Source organism: Salvelinus fontinalis, chromosome 18, assembly GCF_029448725.1.
Source record: "Salvelinus fontinalis isolate EN_2023a chromosome 18, ASM2944872v1, whole genome shotgun sequence".
In the NCBI taxonomy this organism is placed as follows: Eukaryota; Metazoa; Chordata; class Actinopteri; order Salmoniformes; family Salmonidae; genus Salvelinus; species Salvelinus fontinalis.
Genome location: NC_074682.1, coordinates 15,358,388 through 15,379,179, shown reverse-complemented (window position 1 = coordinate 15,379,179; position 20,792 = coordinate 15,358,388). Strand labels below are relative to the sequence as shown.

The following is a 20,792-nucleotide window of genomic DNA, read 5'->3' as shown; positions in this document are numbered from 1 at the left end:
AATGTCATATTATGTCTATATACAGTGTTAATAGTTGTTAATAAAGTGTTAATAAAATAAATACATGTTGTAATAACATATATCTATCTCTACGGCATGTTGGTCACACAAGAATCTGCCCTCTTATTGGCTAGAATGGTCCCACCTGATTTCACCTCCTCCCGCCTGCCGTCCATCTTTGAGGACATGAATTTCCATTGTTGTAGCGGTCACGCGAATGTCTTGTCAATGTAATATACACTGTCTTAGGTTAAGGTAAGGGTAGGGGTAAACTAACGTAGCAGTAGAAATAGTCAGGGGTAGAGGGTAGGGACGACCCAAGCATCCATATTTGCGTTTAATTTGTGTTTCCTGTTATGTTGCATGTAATTTCCGGTTCTTAACCGTCGATGGTAAGTTTTTGATATTTAATGCTGTTTTGAAAATATTTATGCTGTTTTGTTTTGGAGCTGCGTCCATTTATCACATGTATGTCTCTCCTCGCAAGTGGTGGGTTAGCTCGTTAGCTCTGTCCAATAAACAGCTAACGACGTTTTTTCTAGCTAATGTGGCTAACTGATCTAGCTATACTTCCGCTAACAAGGATTATATGAATAGGTAACTTTATCTAGCTAATGTTAGCCCTAATATGTTTCATATATTTGTCTGTGGTATCTCGGTAGCTGTTTCGCGGTTTTGGTTTTAATATGTGAATGTGTTTGAAATGACTTTAGTCTTTTTGCCATGGTGGTCGTGAATTGTCGTTTGCTTGTTAACGTTAGCTGCTATGTTAACAAGCTAGCTATCTAGCTAACGTTAGTTAACAATCAAAAGGCGACGAAGTATGGTAGCATTAGCTAGCTAACGTACGTTAACTAGCTTATCTGTGTGATGCTACTAGCTAACACTTATGTCGTTCTTACCAAATATCTGGTAACGCCGTCACTAAAATAATCAATACATAGGGGAGAGGGGCATTTGTTACATTGTTAGAGTTATTGATTAACGTTGGTTTGATTATTGTAGCTAACGTTACAGTAGATAGGAGTTGACATGTCTGAATATATTTGACATTGTGGAGGATGCAATGTCTTGAATGATGCTCCATCTCGTTTCAAGTGTAAAAAAAACCCGTAGAAACAATAATATGGCAAATACTGTCAAATAATAATATATATATATTTTTTTTATTAACAACAAAATAAAGTTGGTGTACAACTACTAATAGCCATACAACTAATAAAAACGAAGTACCTATTATTTTCATATAAATCTCCACATGATGTTTCTAATTGTTAACAAAATTTACACACTTTCAATTACCGGACAGCTGACTGTCAAGCCAGAAATATATTATGAGTAGCAGTCTCTGGCAATAGCAGACTGTCAGTCAAGCAAGTATCATGATTAATGCCAGTGGCTTGATTAGGCTGAAACTTATTGAACAGCTCAGCTGACTGTATTGGGATGGTGTTATGATGTGGATGCATTGATTCAGGGTATACCCATGTGAAATTCTGCTAAAAGCCTGCATAAAGCCAATGCTGTTATTTCTCAACTTTATCTTTTCAGGTCCTATACATCAATGGGAAGACTGAAGTTTTTGGGAAGCCCTGCGGGAATGCAAGCACATATACAGAGAAGCAAAGTTTATGCTTGAGTTACTCTAGAGCCCCACTGGATGTGAGCACTCCTCTGTATTGTTATGCAAAGTCTTGGATGTGTGAACCTTGGAAGTCGTTGTTCAAGAACATTTTGGAGAACATTTAGACCTGTGGCTTCATGAGTGTATAGAGCCCCAGAAATGAATGAAGGACTGGTGGATAACATAGGTTCCGGGAGAGGGCCAGGAGAGGAAGACATGGAGATAAACGGAGAGGTACTAAAACCTACAAATGATCTACCTATAGAAAGGGAGGAGAGGACTGAAGTCGGGGACAATGGGATGGAGAGGACTGAGGTCGGGGACAATGGGATGGAGAGGACCTCTCAGGTCCTATCGCCACTGGAGGCCCTGGCTCCCTCGGACAGCCTTGACATTCAGGACCATGCCACCTCTGTTCCTGTGATGACAGGCCATGGGCAGACAGAGAAGATCCCAGGGGGAGTTGCTGAGGAACAACCTGTAGACTGGTTTGAGCCCCTGGAGGATGACAATTATGAAGATGACACACAGGGTTGGAACTTGGGCCTTGCGATGGGGGAGCGACGCGTGAATGGCAAAGGGGATGCCGAAGAGGAGAGTGTTGCAGGGAGCGAAAGGAGCGAAAGGAGCGGTAGCGTGGCAGGCCTTGAGAAGAAAATCAACAGCAACAACCTGTATGTTGAGTGAGATGTGACACTTGATTTGACTAGCTTTGGCTGCTGTTGTATCAATGTTATTAAAACATGTCAGGATTTCTAGGGCCCATAAATCAATACAGACGTTGGCTAATTTACTCCCCAACATAAAAGTACCCTACCTTTTTTAAAGAAGGATTTATCTGGGGCAGTTTTTTTTTTGTTTTTTTGTCATGAATCTTGACATCTTGACGTAACATTAAATTAAGACCTAAAGCACATTTTTATTTTCATATTTTTTGCAATATAGACAATTTGGTCTTTGCAGTTGGCCTATCAAGCAGAAATTGCTCAGTTCTGCCTCCAGGGCAAGATTCATCACAATTAACGTCAACCTGCTGTAATGGGCCCCAAATGTTCTTTCTTGTAGCAAATATGTAGACGGTCAAACTATACAGACTAGCCAGTCGATATGCTCTGCTGTTATGTTTTATGCTCTTATGCTGATATACTTTGCTGACACTTGTTTTTATTTTATGCCAGGTTTTCTGTTTATAGACGGAAGAAAAGAGTAACAGTTGAAGAGGGCTGGGAGGACTGGCCGGCACTTGGAAAGGGGTGGAAGCGCAAAGCGGTTGTTCGTCGTTCAGGTTCTAGTGTTGGACAGAGTGATGTTTATTACATGAGGTAAAAACATTCTGGCAAAACTGGATTAATTTTTAGACCAAGGTCCAGTCTAGATTTTTAACCATTGGTATTGTCTCATGACATGAGGTTCATTGTTAATTACGAGAGCTCACTTGCTGTACCTGTTTGAATAAGCCGTTGGTTTGAAATAAAAACGCGGTAAAACCAATTTCTTAATAATACAGGCACATTCATTTCATTGTCAGTATTATATGCTTTAAGTTAACTTTTTATAAAACATTGATGCCACTAATGGATCACCCTATCTTTATTCCCTTCTCTGTGAACCTGAAGTCCGAGTAATGAGCGCGTGAGAAGTCGGGTTGAGCTTTCCAAAGTTCTGGCAGATACTCTGGACATGACAATGTTTGATTACAAAGCAGGGGTGTTCAGGGGTGCTGGACAACCCAAGCCCTTGCGTGCGAGAAAGACGGTAATAATAAAAAAAAGCTCCCAGTATTTACTTGAAATTATACCTTTTCTTTCACTTCACTAATTTGAATGTATTTTCTAACAAACCCATCTTGTCTATTCTAACCCATGGTCTGTTAGAACATACAGAAGGATCCTCCTCCCTTAGTAGACTGTGGATTTTCCTCAGAGTCCAGCTTGAAGGACAGAGGGGACCGGGCAGACAGCCCTGACTCCCATCACAGACTGACCCCTCTGAGTCGCAGCTCTATGGGCACGCCAAGCAAAGACCTCCAACATACCACTCCCCCAAGAACGAACTTGTCTCTTGCTAAGATTAGTTCAGCTTCTGTCGCTCATGATGTGGAAGGTATGAAGCAAAATGCAACTAAACTGCCCTTGAGCCCTGCATCATCACTTTCAGTCTCCATCAATGGGATGGCTGGTTCAGAGCCCTTCTTTTGGTGAGTCAAATGCTCCTATGTTATCCTATAATTTTATCTCTGAGAATTTAAATTTACACATTCCTCATACATAATCAGGGTTTAGGCTATATATACACTGAACAAAAATATAAACGCAACATGTAACATGTTGGTCCCATGTTTCATGAGCTGAAATAAGAACCCAGACATTTTTCGATAAGCACAAAAAGCTTCTTTCAAATTTTGTGCACAAATTTGTTTATATCCCAGTTAGTGAGCATTTCTTCTTTGGCTAAGATAATCCATTCACCTGACAGGTGTTGTATATCAAGAAGCTGATTAACTTCTCTGGGATATGTGGGACAGTAGCATCCCACTTGGCCAAAAGCCAGAAAAAATGTAGCTCTCATGAAATCACACATGAAAGACACCAAATTAAAGCTACACATGGTGTGAATCCAGCCAACATGTCTGATTTCAAAAAGGATTTATGGGGAAAGCACACCAAACAATTATGTTAGCTCAGTACATAGCCACAGAAAAACACAGCCATTTTCCCAGCAAAAGATAGTCACAAAAAGCAGAAAGAGATAAAATTAATCACTAACCTTTGATGATCTTCAGATGACACTCATAGGACATCATGTTACACAATACATTTATGTTTTGTTCGATAATGTGCATATTTATATCCACAAATCTCGGTTTACATTGGCGCCATGTTCAGAAATGCCTCCAAAATATCCGGAGAAATTGTAGAGCCACGTCAAATAACAGAAATACTCATCATAAACTTTGATGTAAGACACATATTTTACATATAATTATAGATACAATTGTTCTTAATGCAACCGCTGTGTCAGATTTCAAAAAAACTTTACGTCAAAAGCACACCATGCAATAATCTGAGACGGCGCTCAGATATAACAATATTTCTCCGCCGTGTTGGAGTCAACAGAAATACGAAATTACATCATAAATATTCCCTTACCTTTTATGATCTTCATCAGAAAGCACTCCCAGGAATCCTAGTTCCACAATAAATCGTTGTTTTGTTCGATAATGTCCATTACTTATGTTTAAGTAGCTACTTTTGCTAGCATGTCCAAACGCTCGCGCAGATGCAGGCGAACTTGGACGAAAACTTCAAAAAGTGATATAACAGGTTGAATAAACTGGTCAAACTAAGTAGAAAATCAATCTTCAGGATGTTGTCATGATAACTATCCAATAACCTTCCAACCCGGAGAATTCTTTTGTGTCTCTAGAAGTTATGGAAAGCAAGACGATATCGTTTGGAACGCGCGTGAACAGGAACTGGCATTCTGCTAGACCACTGACTGAAACACCTCCCATCCGGCCCCACATCACACTAGAGGCTTCATTCCACGTTCTACAGACTGTTGACATCTAATGGAAGGCGTAGGAAGTGCAAACAGATCCATATCTTACAGGGAATTGAAAAGGCGATGAGTTGAACATCGACCAGCCTCAGAATTCTCACCTTCTGTTTGGAATATTTCTCAGGTTTTGCCTGCCATATGAGTTCTGTTATACTCACAGACATCATTCAAACGGTTTTAGAAACTTCAGAGTGTTTTATATCCAATAGTAATAATAATATGCATATATTAGCATCTGGGACAGAGTAGGAGGCAGTTCACTATGGGCACGCAATTCATCCAAAGGTGAAAATGCTGCCCCCTATCACAAAGAAGTTAAACAGCATGGTGCACCTTGTGAAGGGACAATGAAAGGCCACTCTAAAATGTGCAGTTTTGTCTCGCAATACAGTGCTACAGATGTCTCAAGTTTTGAGGGAGTGTGACATTGGCATGTGGACTGCAGGAATGTCCACTAGATCTGTTGCCAGAGAATTGAATGTTAATTTCTCTACCTTAAGCCGCCTCCAACGTAATTTTAGAGAATTTGGCAGTACGTCCAAACGGCCTCAAAACCACAGACCACATGTAACCACGCCAGCCCAGGACCTCCACATCCGATTTCTTCACCTGCGGGATCGTCTGAGACCAGCCACCCGGACAGCTGATGAAACTGAGGAGTATTTCTGTGTGTAAAAAAGCGCCTTTGGGGAAAAATCATTCTGATTGGCTGTCTCCCCAGTGGGTGGGCCTCTGAGGCCCGCCCATGGCTGCGCCCCTGCCCAGTCATGTGAAATCCATAGATTAGGGACTAATGAATTTATTTAAATTGACAGATTTACTGTATCTCAGTAAAATCATTGAAATTGTTGCATGTTGCGTTAATATTTTTGTTCAGTATATATTTGTTTATTTGCTTATATTTGCCCTATTATACGCATGTGTGAATTGGAAATGTTTTTTTGCATGTCTGCTTGAGTGTTTTCCCCTGATAGAGCTTTTTTAAATGTAAAATAAGCAAAGAATACATGGGAGTGTTTGTAGGGGTTGATGTTAATATCTTGAGAATGATTGTGATATTATGCACTTGGTACCTTAGGTAACTTGCTTCGATACTCTTTATTTCAGCATCTGTGCCATTTGTGGTAATTCATATACAGGCTTAGAGTATGAAAGGCAGATGAAGAGTCCCTGTTGCACCATATGCAGGGGTATGTCAACTCTTTAGTGTCAATCCAATTAAAGGAAAACCATTTTACAAATTTGTTTTGAAGAGGAACAGAATTTACATATTTTTAAGTTTAAAAATATTGTAAATGTGCCTGTTTTTACTGTTTATGATGTATATGTTTAATATTGTGTTAACAGTATCCCTCTTTGCTTTTAGCCAACAATCCAGCTATAGCCAAGTTTCCACTTCATCAAAGATTCAGAAAGGTAAACAGGTTTTCCTCAACTAACGAGTCTACTACTCCCATTTCTGTTTTTAACATGCGTGCATGCTCCTCGACTTCCTGTTTTGTATTTTTGACTCTTTACTTATTTCAGTTTTACGTAGTTAAACAATGATTTATCAGCATAGGTCTAAATGGATAGGAATACTCTAACTCCAGAATTCCGTATGTCTGTTTTAGTGGATTCCTTGTGGTAACTGTAGGGCTTGCCTTACCACAGAAGATTGTGGGAGTTGTGCCAACTGCAAAAAAACACTGAACCCTGACACCAGAAAACGTGTCCGCTGTCAGAAACGCAAATGCAAATGTCCTATCCTCAAGGTATAGACTGACCAAAGAACAGACAGAGATTGAAGAAATACAAGTGGTAGTTTATTTTGATTGTTTATGTATGTGTATTTCAGTATAAACCTGATGGTCCCCAAATGTTGGATCCCTATCCCATGGCGAATTTTAAGGTAATTTTCTAGAATCCCATTACCTAGGATATCTTAGTTTGCATGTATATGACAAATGCAGAAGGCTATTGTCTATTCATATCTCTTATGCTTATGCTTACTCAATATAGAGCAGTATGTCCCACAAATCCACATATGAACATTGACAGTGAATTTGGAATGTTCTCTTCACCTCCATGAAAAGCTCCCTTAACTGAATGTAAAGCATTTGTTTTGCAGATTGACAGCAGAGAATTGCAGGTAACAATACCCAGCCCTCTAATAATACTCCTCTAATCCTTATCTTAGTAATCATTTAATATGCAAAGGAAACTATGAATGTAATTTAATAATAATGTTTTTTTTTTTTCTCGCGTTGTTTGTAACTTATATTGTACATAATGTTGCTGCTACCGTCTCATGACCGAAAAGAGCTTCTTTAATGAGTCCGACGCGAAGGATATACTGCTTCCACGAGACCAGGCCCAAATCGCCGTCATTCGCGTGAAGACGGAAATACAGGTGGCCGAGGATGAGATGCCTTGCTAGAATTCATCGGCGAGTGGGTAAACCGCCTCTACCATCCGTTCTATTGGCAAACGTGCAATAATTGGAAAATAAACTGGATGATCTATGATCACTAGACCCACTTCAATTCGCATACCGCCCCAACAGATCTGCAATCTCAATCGCACTCCACACTGCCCTCTCCCACCTGGACAAAAGGAACACCTATGTGAGAATGCTGTTTATTGACTACAGCTCAGCGTTCAACACCATAGTGCCACAAAGCTCATGACTAAGCTAATGACCCTCGGACTAACCACCTCCCTCTGCAACTGGATCCTGTACTTCCTGACGGGCTGCCCCCAGGTGGTAAGGGTAGGCAACAACACATCTGCCACACTGATCCTCAACACTGGGGCCCCTCATGGGTGTGTGCTTAGTCCCCTCCTGTACTCCCTGTTCACCCACGACTGCATGGCCAAGCACAACTCCAACACCATCATTAAGTTTGCTGACGACACAACAGTGGTAGGCCTGATCACCGACAACGATGAGATAGCCGATAGGGAGGAAGTCAGAGACCTGGCAGGTGTGGTGCCAGGACAACAACCTCTCCCTCAATGTGACAACAACCTCTCCCTCAATTTTGTGGTATCCAGTTGGAAGTTAGTCTTGCCTCATCGCTGCAACTCCCGTACGGACTCGGGAGTGGCAAAGGTTGAGAGCTGTGCGTCTTCCGATACCCAACCCAACCAAGCCGCACTGCTTCTTGACACAATGCCCACTTAACCCGGAAGCCAGCTGCACCAATGTGTTGGAGGAAACACTGTACACCTGGCGACTGTGTCAGTGTGCACTGCGCCTAGCCCGCCACAGGGGTCGCTAGTGCGCAATGGGACAAGAACATACCTGCCGGCCAAACCCTACCCTAACCCGGACGACGCTGGGTCAATTGTGAGCCCCCCCATGGGTTTCCCGTTTGCGGCCGGCTGCGACAGAGCCTGGACTCGCACCCAGAATCTCTAGTGGCACAGCTACCCTTTTTGTTTTTACTCTGCTGCTACTCGCTGTTTATTATCTATGCATTGTCACTTTAACCCGACCAACATAGTCAAATTAACTCGACTAACCTGTACCCCCGCACATTGACTCGGTACTGGCACCCCCTGTATATAGCCTCATTATTTTTACTTTTTGTTTTATTTTTTAGTTTATTTAGTAAATATTTTCTTAACTCTATTTCTTTAACTGCGTTGTTGGTTAAGGCCTTGTATTTAAGCATTTCACAGTAAGGTTGTATTTGGCACATGACAAATAAAATTTGATTTGGTATTCAATAAAGAGGAGAGGGCAGAATAGATAAATCTCATTATTCCCACAGAACTCCACTTCTCAATACAGTGACCCTGAGGACTTCTCTGTGAATGTCGATATAGAAGATGACGATGAAGAGTTTGATGGTGATGATGCTGACTATGAGGTGAGCCCTGCTTCAAGATATCTTACCCAACTTCTATCTAGGAGTGCCCTCTGCTGGCCGATTACAGCATCTCCCACATTAAAAACCTGTTCTTCCTAGTGAGGTCTCCATCTGAATTTAGCCACAGTTTGGGCCAACAAGCTACCTTATATCGGTACACTGAATATCTAGACAGTGACATGTACTTGTTGGAATAATAAAAAATAAAAAACATTTAACGATAGTACAAATAATGATTCGTAATTTTTTAAAACATTTTAATTATCATTCTGACTTTCAGGCTTGGGTGAGGAAACGTAAGCGGCGCTCCTGTGGGAAGTGTGAAGCCTGTAATAGTAGGACAGACTGTGGCACTTGTGATTTCTGCATAGACAAACCCAAGTTTGGAGGCAGCAATAAGAAGAGACAGAAGTGCCGTCTACGGCAGTGCCAGAGACAGGCCATGGTAAGGGTTGATTACTCACCTATGTTGAAATAATTGTCAGTCGTATTAGCATTTTGAGGGTGACAATATTTTTTAAAAGTACCGTTTGAATTAGTCCTTGTTTGGAATTAAGCAATGGCCGTACTCATTGTTATGCCATGAATGGACTCCTAACAACGCTTTCAATGGTGCTCTTATGTGTATGTATGTGTTTGACAGAGACACTTGTTGCCCTTTCAGTTGGGCCAGACTGATTTTGGGTCCCAAGAGGGGTGGGTGCAGCTTGGCAGGCCTAGGCCTCACTTTACATACAGTCGCAAGACAACCCCAAAGAAAAGAAAAACACAGCATCTGGAAGTGGACATGGAGTTCACTGATGATGAAGACGAGCCACTGCAGGAAGAAGAGGATTATCGCTACATGGAAACAGTGAGTACTGCTATGTGGAGATGGCACGATAGGGAAAGGAAATGTTTAAAAAGTTGTATTATTGTTGTCCCATCTTAACGTCACATTGTCTTGAGTACAGGATTCCATGCAAATACTGATATGTGCATTAATTGTGTCTGTTATTGTTGTAGGCACATTGGCGCCCTATGCTTCCCAGCAAACCCCAGGATGAGAACTTCCGAAACCATATACCGACAGTCCAGGTTGGAATCAGACTTAGAGAACATCAACTCAAACCTATCTTTTGGTCCTTTTTTTTCTTTTTTTTCTCTCTCTCATTAGTCCACTGTTGATCCCAAAAATGTTATGCATGTCAGCAGTCAGGTTTTCAAGATCTAGGACTTTCAAGAAGCAAAGTGTCACTGGCCACATCATGATGGTGCAAAATGCAATGGTTTTTCCCTTTTAAGCTTCTGTTTAGGTTTACTTTTGTGGCATTTGCCTTTTGGCATTTTATATTGGTTAAAAAGGCTTATCTTTCCAATGCACAATATTTTCAACAGATTTTTCATATTTTACAGGCTCACAAAGAGACTGTGGAAATTGTCAAAAATAATTCACTTCTGGAGCATGTACCAGATATCCTCAACCTTATAAGTTCTCCAGCAGTGAGTCACCCTTCTCTACCTTATTGAAATTCTCTTAAGCATGTAATGTTTTACAGTATAATAAAATCCCGTGACTAGTGTGCTCTTCAGTGTTTACCTTTTTAATATTTAGACTGGAGTATGGTATAATGGTGTATTTCTTTCTTATTGCCCAGTATTGCACACTGTTCAAACCGGCAGACCCTGCGGTGAAATATGTTGAACCCCCAGTTGAGAATACGTCCTCAGCAGCTCCGGACAGACAGAGTGGAATGAACGGAGGAAGGCCAAGTGTGGACACGGATGTAGAAACGCCGTCTGGGGAGCCAGAAGTGGAGGAGGTCACACCTATGGTAAGTGACCACTTCCTGCTTTGGTGCATACGTACACTTTACAACATTGTAACTGATATTTAAGTCCAATAATTACCTTTCAATTTCAAACTACAGGAAGTTAGGGATTACAATTATGCTTGGAGTTTTCATTTTAAAATATTCTATAGGAGATACATGTGAAAGTAAATCTGTAATTGACTCGATTTGGAGTGGAATTGATTCCAACTGTATTTTGTTACCCCTATTATGTTCTGTGTAGATCACTCAGATCTTCAGTCTGGCTGACAGTGCAGGAACAAGTGGGATCGACCAAGAACATGAGCTGTTAAAGCTACTGAAGTCCATTCACAGCTCTGCACTCCCCACACTCTGGTTTGCCATAATGGTGGAGGGCCCGACGCTACAGCTACTGCAGTGCTCCAAGCTCTCCCACATGGTGGACACAACCGTGCAGATTGACCCGAGCTTCTACTATCAGATCTGTGTACAGGGCCAGCCGCTGCTCCTCACCCACCCGCTGTATGAAGCTCACCCATCCTGCTTGACATCTGTGCCCCAGGTGGCGAACCTGCTCCTGGATCTGGAGAAGTACAGCGTGTGCCAGGGGGTCCCGACCAAGGAGCAGCCATTCAGCCAGGCTCCAATCATCATTGAGCGGGCATCAACCTGTGACTTTCTGGTACTTAAAGAAACAGAGCACTGTGCGAGGTGTAAGGCCTTATCCTGCAGCTATTAAGGCCAGACACCACACCGTAATAGGGATCCCCCCCTTAATCATATCACAATCAACTTTCTACAGTTGAACGTAGACACAAATAATATTTTTTTGTATTACAATTTCAGTTTTTTAAAAATTGAAATATACAAATTAGGTGACATCTCATTTAAATATTTACATATCCAACACAAAAAAAAGTCTGGACACTGGATTAAGTCAGTCTAAATATTTTTGGTTTCGTATTGTTAAGACACTCCAGGATCGGACTTACTCAGTGCATTGTGGACAAATACTTTAAAAATATTTTTATCTGTAAAATACTAAAGATATGAAAGTAAAATGCATTTTGGCACATTAAAAAAAACATATTCAATTCCCTCTGGGCAAGTATGAGAATATATCTAAGGTTCACTATTTGGTGAATACAGATGCTTCTGAAGCTGGGGGAAATTAGTTGGCGTGTGGGAAGAATCTTGACTTTTCGGAATTGGCAGTTAAAGACAAGGACACTGAATTTAGACTAACAAACACATATTTAGACCCAATCACCATCTCTTCAAAGTAAGTTACTACATATAGTTCAGTTTTTTTACATTTTCTATGAAATGGGTTTATAAATTGTGTAATCCAATGTAGTGGGCTTTGAAATGATGGATGTATGTCCATTTTAAAGTGGTTAACATTAATGACATTTTGATGACTGTAGTATGATAAACTAATGAAAATATGCATTATTATCAAGATTGTCATTTTTGTTTACTTTTTGAAAATACTAATATTAATGGACCAAAATACCAACAAATCTAAAAATTGATAGGTAGATGCTGTGATGTAATTTCAGCCTGTGGTGCCTGGCCTTAAGAACATTTGGTGCCGCAGCGCAGGGTCACCAGCACTTAGCAGTGTCACAGTACAGAGCATCACAGCTCTGCCCTTACAGAACATCTCAAGTCTGCTGGCGATGGACAACCAGGACTGTCTAGTATTTTGCGCTTTTACCACTAGACTTTGCAATGATATTTGTTAAGAAATTGAGGGACGTGTTTTTTATATCCCATTTTGTTAGTATGTCTTACAAATAAATGTACAAATCATGAGGGTTTAAAGCCTGCTTTTTTCCAATAGGTGTTCAGGTTGATTGGAGAACTAGTACAAAATACAGATATAGCTTTCAGCTGCTCTCTGACGTCCAATGTGAGCCGTGTGTCCTGTTTATTTTTCTTCTGTTTAGTGCTCGATGTGGACGGTCAGTGCGTCCACATTTCCTCATGTAGATAAACCACTGATTATCTTGGGAAAGTAAGAAACCTTCAAACAAGTTATTGACCATTAGCACATGAGTATTGTTTGATTAGATTATTGATTTGCAAATCAATATGTGAAACCAATGGCCCAACTGAAGACCTACATGGATGGGATTCACAGGAGGCTGCAGAGGGGAGGACAGTGCATAATAATGGCCGGAATGGAGCGAATGGAATGGGATCAAAAACCTGTATTTGGTACCGTTTCCCTGAATCCTCTCCAGCCATTAGCACGAGCGCATCCTCAAATTAAGGTACCACCAACCTCCTGTGATGGGATTATCACATTGTCAACCATATAACACAATGTTGTTTTGAGAGAAGGGCTTCCAGAACCTCTTCTGGAGGGTGACAGACAGTGTGATAATTCTCATAAGCATTATCTTCCTATTGCCACTGTCAATCATCATCTGAAGAGAACCACAGCCAAATGGCTTGCTTGATTTGAATTAAGCATGTTGTGCTGTATCTTTCACAGTGCTCATAGAAACGTTGCTACGTAACTACAGTCAGATCTCTCTCTGTTGAAGATGTACTCTTCAGATATACATCTGAAAAATACAGATGTGCTAAAATTTAAGCACTATTTCGTTTTCTGTACAGCTATTTTTGAAAACATTTTATTTCTATAAGTAATATTTGTATTTAAAAAATCATAATTGAACCCTGAAATTATTCTATCATGATTTTTAAAAATCCCTCTTATTGCCACTTGTTTGAAGCATGTGAATTCTATTCCTATGGGGCTGATCAGTGCATTTTTTTCCTTCTACTTCAGACAGTTATTCCATATGGTTTCTTTGTAACTGTTGGTATCGTGGAGAAATATGCATCTGTAAAGTGGGAAAATGCTGGTGATATAATAAAGCCCCCCCCCCCCCCCCCCCAAAAAAGTGATGAAAATATAAGTATTTTGGCCATTAGTTTTGTGGCTGTGATCCATTATACGAATTTTTATATTATTTAGGGCAAATACATTTTTTTTTATCAGGATAGGATTCATTGTAAAATGTCAGTTAGGCTACAACAGGAGGCAGTGAAGGACCGTATGAAAATAAAAACTTGGTATTCTAGCTACAAGCCTATTTGGTTCTTTATCAAGGTTTGAGCACGTTACTAATTTACATACAAGGTGTGGTGGCCATGGTTTGTGAATTTAGCAAACAGTATAGGCTATAATGTAGGACGACACGGAGCGCGCCACGGATTGGAAATGTAGGCAAAACGCAGGTATTTATTTAATTTTGAAACATGACCGATAGTGAAATTATACTAATAGGTCTGTGTGATATGAAACCTGCTATTCAAAACGTTCTATATCTTGCCCGTTGCACTAGGTAGGACAACCTTTTCCGCGAAGACAGATTTCACGTTTGGGATGCGGAAGGCGTCGACGCAAGGGAGAATGGGGGTTGTAGACGCGCGAGAAAGAGGCAGCTGATGCATTTCAATTGGAATATGGAGCCACATTGGATAAGCAGAAGAAGAATATCGTGAAATTGTAGCGAATGGTCCATTGATTGCTACACTGTGACATTTTAGTCAAAGAACATAACCTCGAGCGCTTTGATCGGGCCGTCTCCCGTGGCATTACCAGATTGAACAGCACCATGGAGACCTCCGCACACACCGGTCATACTCCCAGTGATGGGGATTCTATAGGCTCTAATATGTCCTCTTCGTTGTAACAGTATAGTCAAGTGTACATCATGGAAAATATTAGCCTATAGCCAATAATATACTCAAGCCATGAGTTCATGGAACGTCTTAATTAATTTGAGATTCAAATCTTCGTCATCACGGGGTTCCCTTTCAGGCAAGTAAAACCTTCTCCAATATCATTTTGTAGAATTACTTTAGAACAAAAACGTGCATTCAAAGTCTTTCCTGACGCAATGCAATTAAGAAATGCAATATGAGATGCCTTCATCAACCCACATCTGTTTTTGATTAGGCTGTACCAGTCTAATGTGTCTATCTGCAGCATCTATGCAGATGTAGGGTAGGCTACTGCTATTTTAGCCTTTTAAGCTGGGCTTAATGGAATGGGGAGGTGGCCACATGTAGCATGCTCTTTTTTAAATATCATTTTTATAATTATATATCTTCTATTCAACATCCTCACCACTGCTACTGTAATATTTGTGTAGCCTTCCCACTGTGTTCTTGTCACCTGAAAAACCAAAACACCTATTTTGGATTGTGATTTCTTCTGGTTATACCTTACATTTTGACATTTCATCATGACACATTGATGAATTCCCATATCAGGTTGGACACATACTAAATTTCAAAAAGATATTATTCGGAATACTACGTTTGTAGAATTTACTGAGGCACATGTATGATGGGGGGGCTTTAATGTCCTCGAGCTGTTGCTGCATATGATGATGATATGGAACATACATACATACACCGGGCCCATCAATAGTTTATACAGTTACTACCTAGAGCCTTTACTTTTTGTTCTCAAAAGCTATTTTCATGTAATCTGTCCCTGTTATTGTCTGACTATCTAACATAATTAAATATTTCTTTATTTTCTCAACCTTTAAGATGGTTAATTATGTTATATATATTTATAATTTCAGCTTTAACAGTGGAGTTGTTAGAGACAAGTTCTGTAGGTTGTGCATGTTCCCACACTCATTGACCGGCACTGATATTAACACTATTATAAAAACATTCATGAACAAGGATATCCAGAGTTGCCAGGATCTGAGGTACTTGTCCAAATCTGTTCACCCGGACAGCGCCTCGGGGTAATTCACTGCTGCTGCCGCTTTGGTCTGTCTGGGAACACTGCAGTGTTCTCAGAAAAGGATTTTCTATATTGTTGCAAATGCAGTGATGCTTGGCACTGATCACTTTAGAAGTTATCCTTTTCACATGGTCTTTGAGTTCATTGAGCATGACCATTAGAGGATGTCACAGTACATCCATGAAGTTAAAGAATGGTCTGGAAATCAGTGGGCGGCAGACGGTAAACCTTTTTGAATGCTTGTCTAGGAGTATCGTTTGTGCACACTGTTTTCTTGTAGCCAAAGTTAACTAAAACTGCAGGTTGGTTTGTCCTTCTTGGTTTGGCCTTCCTCATCATGTCATTGTTTCATATAAATCAAGTATAATTATTATTCTACTTTTCTATAAAGCATGCTCTGACCTTGTGTACAGTCAATTCCACTTCACAATGTGTGGAAATTGAGTTTTCAGACTCAGGTGAACACAAACATTATAATTGGCTGTTGCGCCAAGGAGACACCATGTCCATGCCATTTATTGAATGTTGAACTGGAACGGACTGACAGGATTTGAGCAGCTGGCTTGATGTTCCATGAATGTAGTTATCAGCTACCAGACATACACTGAGTGTACAAAACACGAAGGACACCTTCCTAATAGGGATGCACGATATATTGGTGAAGATATCGGAGTCGGCCGATATTAGCTTAAAATGCCAACACCGATGTCAAAGCTGATGTGCATACCTATATAACGTAGGTACATGACGTAATGACGCCACGTAAAATGTAGTGCTACACATGCATTCCTAACCTAGCCAACAATGTCTGCTGTGTGGATCGAGCAGTCAACAAGTTGAGCAGTCATTTGAATGAGTAAGAACATTTCAGCGAGACAACTCAAAGGGGAAATCCATTAAAGCCAAGATAATGGAATTCATTGCCCTTGACAATCAACCGTTCTCTGTCGTGGGTGATGTTGGCTCGCCGACTGGTCGCGCACCGGTACACACTAAGTTACCAAGTGTGCTATTTATCAGATGTTGCCCTACCGGAGTTACACAGTAATAGCGTCACTGCTATTAGCTTCATGATTGACATTTGGACCAGCGATATCAGCCCCATGAGCATGCTGAGTCTGACAGCACAGTGGGTCATTGAGGATTTCGTACTGAGGAAAGTCATATTTCATGCCCATGAATGTGCTGGTTGTCATACCGCTGCTGCCATTTCAATGCATTTGAGAACATGTTTGAAACTTGGAAACATGAACACACCAGCTAGGTCCATTCGAACAACTGACTCAAGAAATAAGCTCATTAACTGCGCCTGCAGCAGACGTGATACCCTCGGTCATGGCATTGAAACGCCTGCTCAACAAAACTGGCGACAGGCTGTGAACAAGCGTTTCGGTGGCATTCTCTCTTCACTGTGTCGCCACCATGCTCGTTGCTATGTACAAGGACCGCTACTTCGATGCAGACAAGAAACAGGGTTTACGTGAAATGTTACATACACAGCTGGACAAGATGGAAATGGACACAGTGCGTACTGAGGAAAAGAGGCCACGGACAGACAGAGCTGAAACTTCACTGCTTGACATGTATGATGAAATCCTGGTTGAGAATGAAACGACTGAACAAATGAACAGCGAAACAGCACAGCAAGTAAGTGAAATAAATAGGTTTTGTTTATGTTTTACTGGTAATGGGGACATACGTAAATGCCAACAAAATAACTTTGTGGTCAGAGTGGTGTGTGTGTAACCTTTATTAAATGAGGCAAGTCAGTTAAGAACAAATTCTTATTTACATTGACGGCCTACCCCGGCCAAACCCGGGCGACGCTGGGCCAATTGTGCGCCGCAATATGGGACTCCCAATCACGGGCCGGGATTCGAACCAGGGACTGTAGTGACGCCTCTTGCACTGAGATGCAGTGCCTTAGACCGCTGCATCCATGTATGTGTGTTAACTATTTAACTGTACTAGAATCCTTAAAAGGCCGCACATTTTTTAAATATCGGTGATCGGTATCGGGTATTTTTTTTTGCCAAGGAAAATATTGGATATTGGTATTGGCCAAAAATGTCATATCGGTGCACCACTTTTGCCCTCAGAACAGCCTCAATTCTTCAGGGCATGGACTCTACAAGGGGTCGAAAGCGTTTCACAGGGATGCTGGCAAATGTTGACTCCAATGCTTCCCACAGTTGTGTCAAGTTGCCTGGATGTCCTTTGGGTGGTGGACCATTTTTGATACACACGGGAAACTGTTGAGCGTGAATAATCCAGAAACATTGCAGTTCTTGACACAAACTGGTGCACCTGGCACCTACTACCATACCCCGTTCAAAGGCACTTAAATTGTTTGTCTTGCCCATTCACCATCTGAATTACACACATACAGTGCCTTCGGAAAGTATTCAGACCGCTTGACTTTTTCCACATTTTGTTAGTTATAGCCTTATTCTAAAATTGATTCAATCGTTTTTTCCCCTCATCAATCTACACACAATACCCCATAATGAAAAAGCAAAAACAGGTTTTTAGAAATTGTTGCTCATTTATAAAATGTTAAATTTACATAAGTATTCAGACCCATTACTCATTACTTTGCTGAAGCACTTTATGCAGCAATTGCAGCATCAAGTATTCTTGGGTATGACGCTGCAAGCTTTGTGCACCTGTATTTGGGGAGTTTCTCCCATTCTTCTCTGCAGAGCCTCTCAAGCTTGGTCAGGTTGGATGGGGAGTGTTGCTGCACAGCTATTTTCAGGCCTCTCCAGAGATGTTCGATTGGGTTCAAGTCTGGGTTCTGGCTGGGCCACAAGGATATTCAGAGACTTGTCCCGAAGCCACTCCTCTGTGTTGTCTTGGCTGTGTGCTTAGGGTCATGGTCCTGTTGTAAGGTGAATCTTCACCCCAGTCTGAGGTCCTGAGCGCTCTGGAGCAGGTTTTCATCAAGGATCTCTCTGTACTTTGCTCCGTTCATCTTTCTCTCAAACCTGACTAGTCTCCCAGTCTCTGCCGCTGAAAAAATTCCTCACAGCATGATGCTGCTACCATCATGCTACACTGTAGGGATGGTGCCAGTTTTTATCCAGACGTGACGCTTGACATTCTGGCCAAAGAGTTCAATCTTGATTTCATCAGACCAGAGAATCTTTTTTCTCATGGTCTGAGAGTCTATAGGTGCCTTTTGGCAAACACCAAGTGGGCTGTTATGTGCCTTTTACTCAGGATTGGCTTCTGTCTGGCCACTCTACCATAAAGGCCTGATTGGTGGAGTGCTGCAGAGATGGTTGTCCTTCTTGAAGGTTCTCCCATCTCCACAGAGGAACTCTAGAGCTCTGTCAAAGTGACCATCGGGTTCTTTGTCACCTCCCTGACCAAGGCCCTTCTCCCCCGATTGCTCGGTTTGGCCGGGCGGCCAGCTTTAGGAAGAGTTTTGGTGGTTCTTAACTTCTTCCATTTAAGAATGATGGAGGCCACTGTGTTCTTGGTGACCTTCAATGCTGCAGACATTTTTTGGTACTCATCCCCAGATCTGTGCTTCGACACAACCCTATCTCGGAGCTCTACGTACAATTCCTTTCAGCTAATGGCTTTGTTTTTGCTTGGAAATTCACTGTCAACTGTGGAACCTTATATAGACAGGTGTGTGCCTTTCCAAATCATGTCCAATCAATTGAATTTACCCCAGGTGGACTCCAATCAAGTTGTAGTAACATCTCAAGAATGATCAATGGAAACAGGATGCACCTGAGCTCAATTTCGAGTCTCATAGCAAAGGGTCTGAATACTTATGTAAATTAGGTATTTCGGTTTTATTTTTTATAAATGTGCAAACATTTCTAAACATGTTTTTGCTTTGTCATGATGGGCTAGTGTGTGTGTGGATTGAGAAAACATGTATTTAATCCAGTTTAGAATAAGGCTGTAATGTAACAATGTGGAAAGGTCTAGGAGTCCAAATACTTTCTGAATGCACTGTGCCTTAAGAAAAAGGGCCGTGGATCAGAACCTGTCAGTATCTGGTGTGACCACCATTTTTGTCATGCAACCCGACACATCTCCTTTGCATAGAGTTGATCAGGCTGCTGATTGTGTTCTGTGGAATGTTTTCCCACTCTTCAATGGCTGTGCGAAGTTGCTGGTAATTGGTGTCAATTTGAACACGCTGTCGTACACGTCGATCCAGAGCATTTGTCATTATGGGGTATTGTGTGTAGATGGCTGAGTACATGTTTTTATTATTTTAGAATACTTTCCAAAGGCACTGTACACAATCCATGTCTCAATTGTCTAAAGGCTTAACAATCCTTATTTTAGCCTGTCTCCTCCCTTTTATCTACACCGATTGAAGTGGATTTAACAAGTGACATCAATAAGGGATCATAGCTTTCACCTGGATTCAAATGGTCAGTCTATGTCATGGAAAGAGCAGGTGTCCTTAATGTTTTGTACACTCTGTGTAAAGTAGCCTACACAATAATATTCTTGGGTCCCACCCACACACCGACCCAGACTCAGCTGGATAGGTAAAGTGCCGAAAGTGTTACCTTGTGTCATTCACATTGTGATGTGTCAATGAGTCTCTGTGTCATCCAACAGCGAGGATTTGAACCAATATAAAGGGCTTGGGGATTAAGACAAAACATTTTCACTGCAAGGATTTGGAATAGATACAGAGATCCCTTCATGTGGGAAAAGAGTATAGTAATAATCTCCATGGACATATGGCCACATTCCATTTTTTATTACATTCTGTTCTACCTTGAACCTACCAGAAATCTAGTAGTAGGAGGAATCACCAGATTGCTTTCACCTATACTGTTGTTTCAGATCTGCGTAGGGTAGCAAGCCATCAAGGGCAGAGTGAAGGGAGCAGGATTTCAAAATGGGAATACTGCGCTGGCCATAGGATTGGCCACCACGTGCTAAGCTGCTCTGGGTCTTGCTGATAAGCATGTTATAATCAGTAGTTCAGGGAGGTACAGAGAGTGAGACGATATCATATTGGAAGGTCACCTGACCCTCCATAATCTCTCCACAGGGTCCAGCTGGTGGCTGGCTGTTCAGGTGCAGCTTGTTGAATGAGAGACAGAATGACTGTAATAAATCCTGAAGACTGTATTTACAATATCTTTTTTACATCGAAGCCTCACTCACTTCTGGGTCACATCCTG

General features: G+C 41.3%; 2 protein-coding genes across 10 annotated transcripts in view; both read left to right on the top strand.

Annotated features, from left to right (window-relative positions):
• Positions 1-165: 165 nt before the first annotated feature.
• Positions 166-12,653, top strand: LOC129815032 (methyl-CpG-binding domain protein 1-like). Of its 5 annotated transcripts, none has more exons than XM_055868315.1 (17): positions 166-392; positions 1,552-2,298; positions 2,803-2,946; positions 3,241-3,379; positions 3,499-3,821; positions 6,293-6,375; positions 6,552-6,601; positions 6,799-6,939; positions 7,023-7,076; positions 7,296-7,316; positions 8,944-9,042; positions 9,323-9,487; positions 9,707-9,895; positions 10,048-10,119; positions 10,438-10,524; positions 10,680-10,856; positions 11,098-12,653. In XM_055868315.1, exons 2-17 carry the CDS (start codon positions 1,784-1,786, stop codon positions 11,572-11,574), a joined length of 2,736 nt encoding a protein of 911 aa, XP_055724290.1. In that variant the 5' UTR covers positions 166-392; positions 1,552-1,783; the 3' UTR covers positions 11,575-12,653. The 5 variants fall into 5 exon arrangements, with proteins under 5 accessions (XP_055724290.1, XP_055724291.1, XP_055724287.1 ...); XM_055868312.1 differs by having other exon boundaries at positions 167-392; positions 9,686-9,895; XM_055868313.1 differs by lacking the exon at positions 166-392 and adding an exon at positions 405-489 and having other exon boundaries at positions 9,686-9,895.
• Positions 12,654-13,736: 1,083 nt separating this feature from the next.
• LOC129815034 (coiled-coil domain-containing protein 120-like) overlaps positions 13,737-20,792 on the top strand; it is a 28,928-nt gene continuing 21,872 nt past the window's right edge. For 3 of the 5 annotated variants that reach the window (XM_055868325.1, XM_055868320.1, XM_055868322.1), the window contains exon 1: positions 13,737-14,090. The gene's annotated coding sequence lies outside the window, so the exon portion shown is untranslated. The other 2 variants (XM_055868323.1, XM_055868324.1) reach the window with 2 other exon arrangements.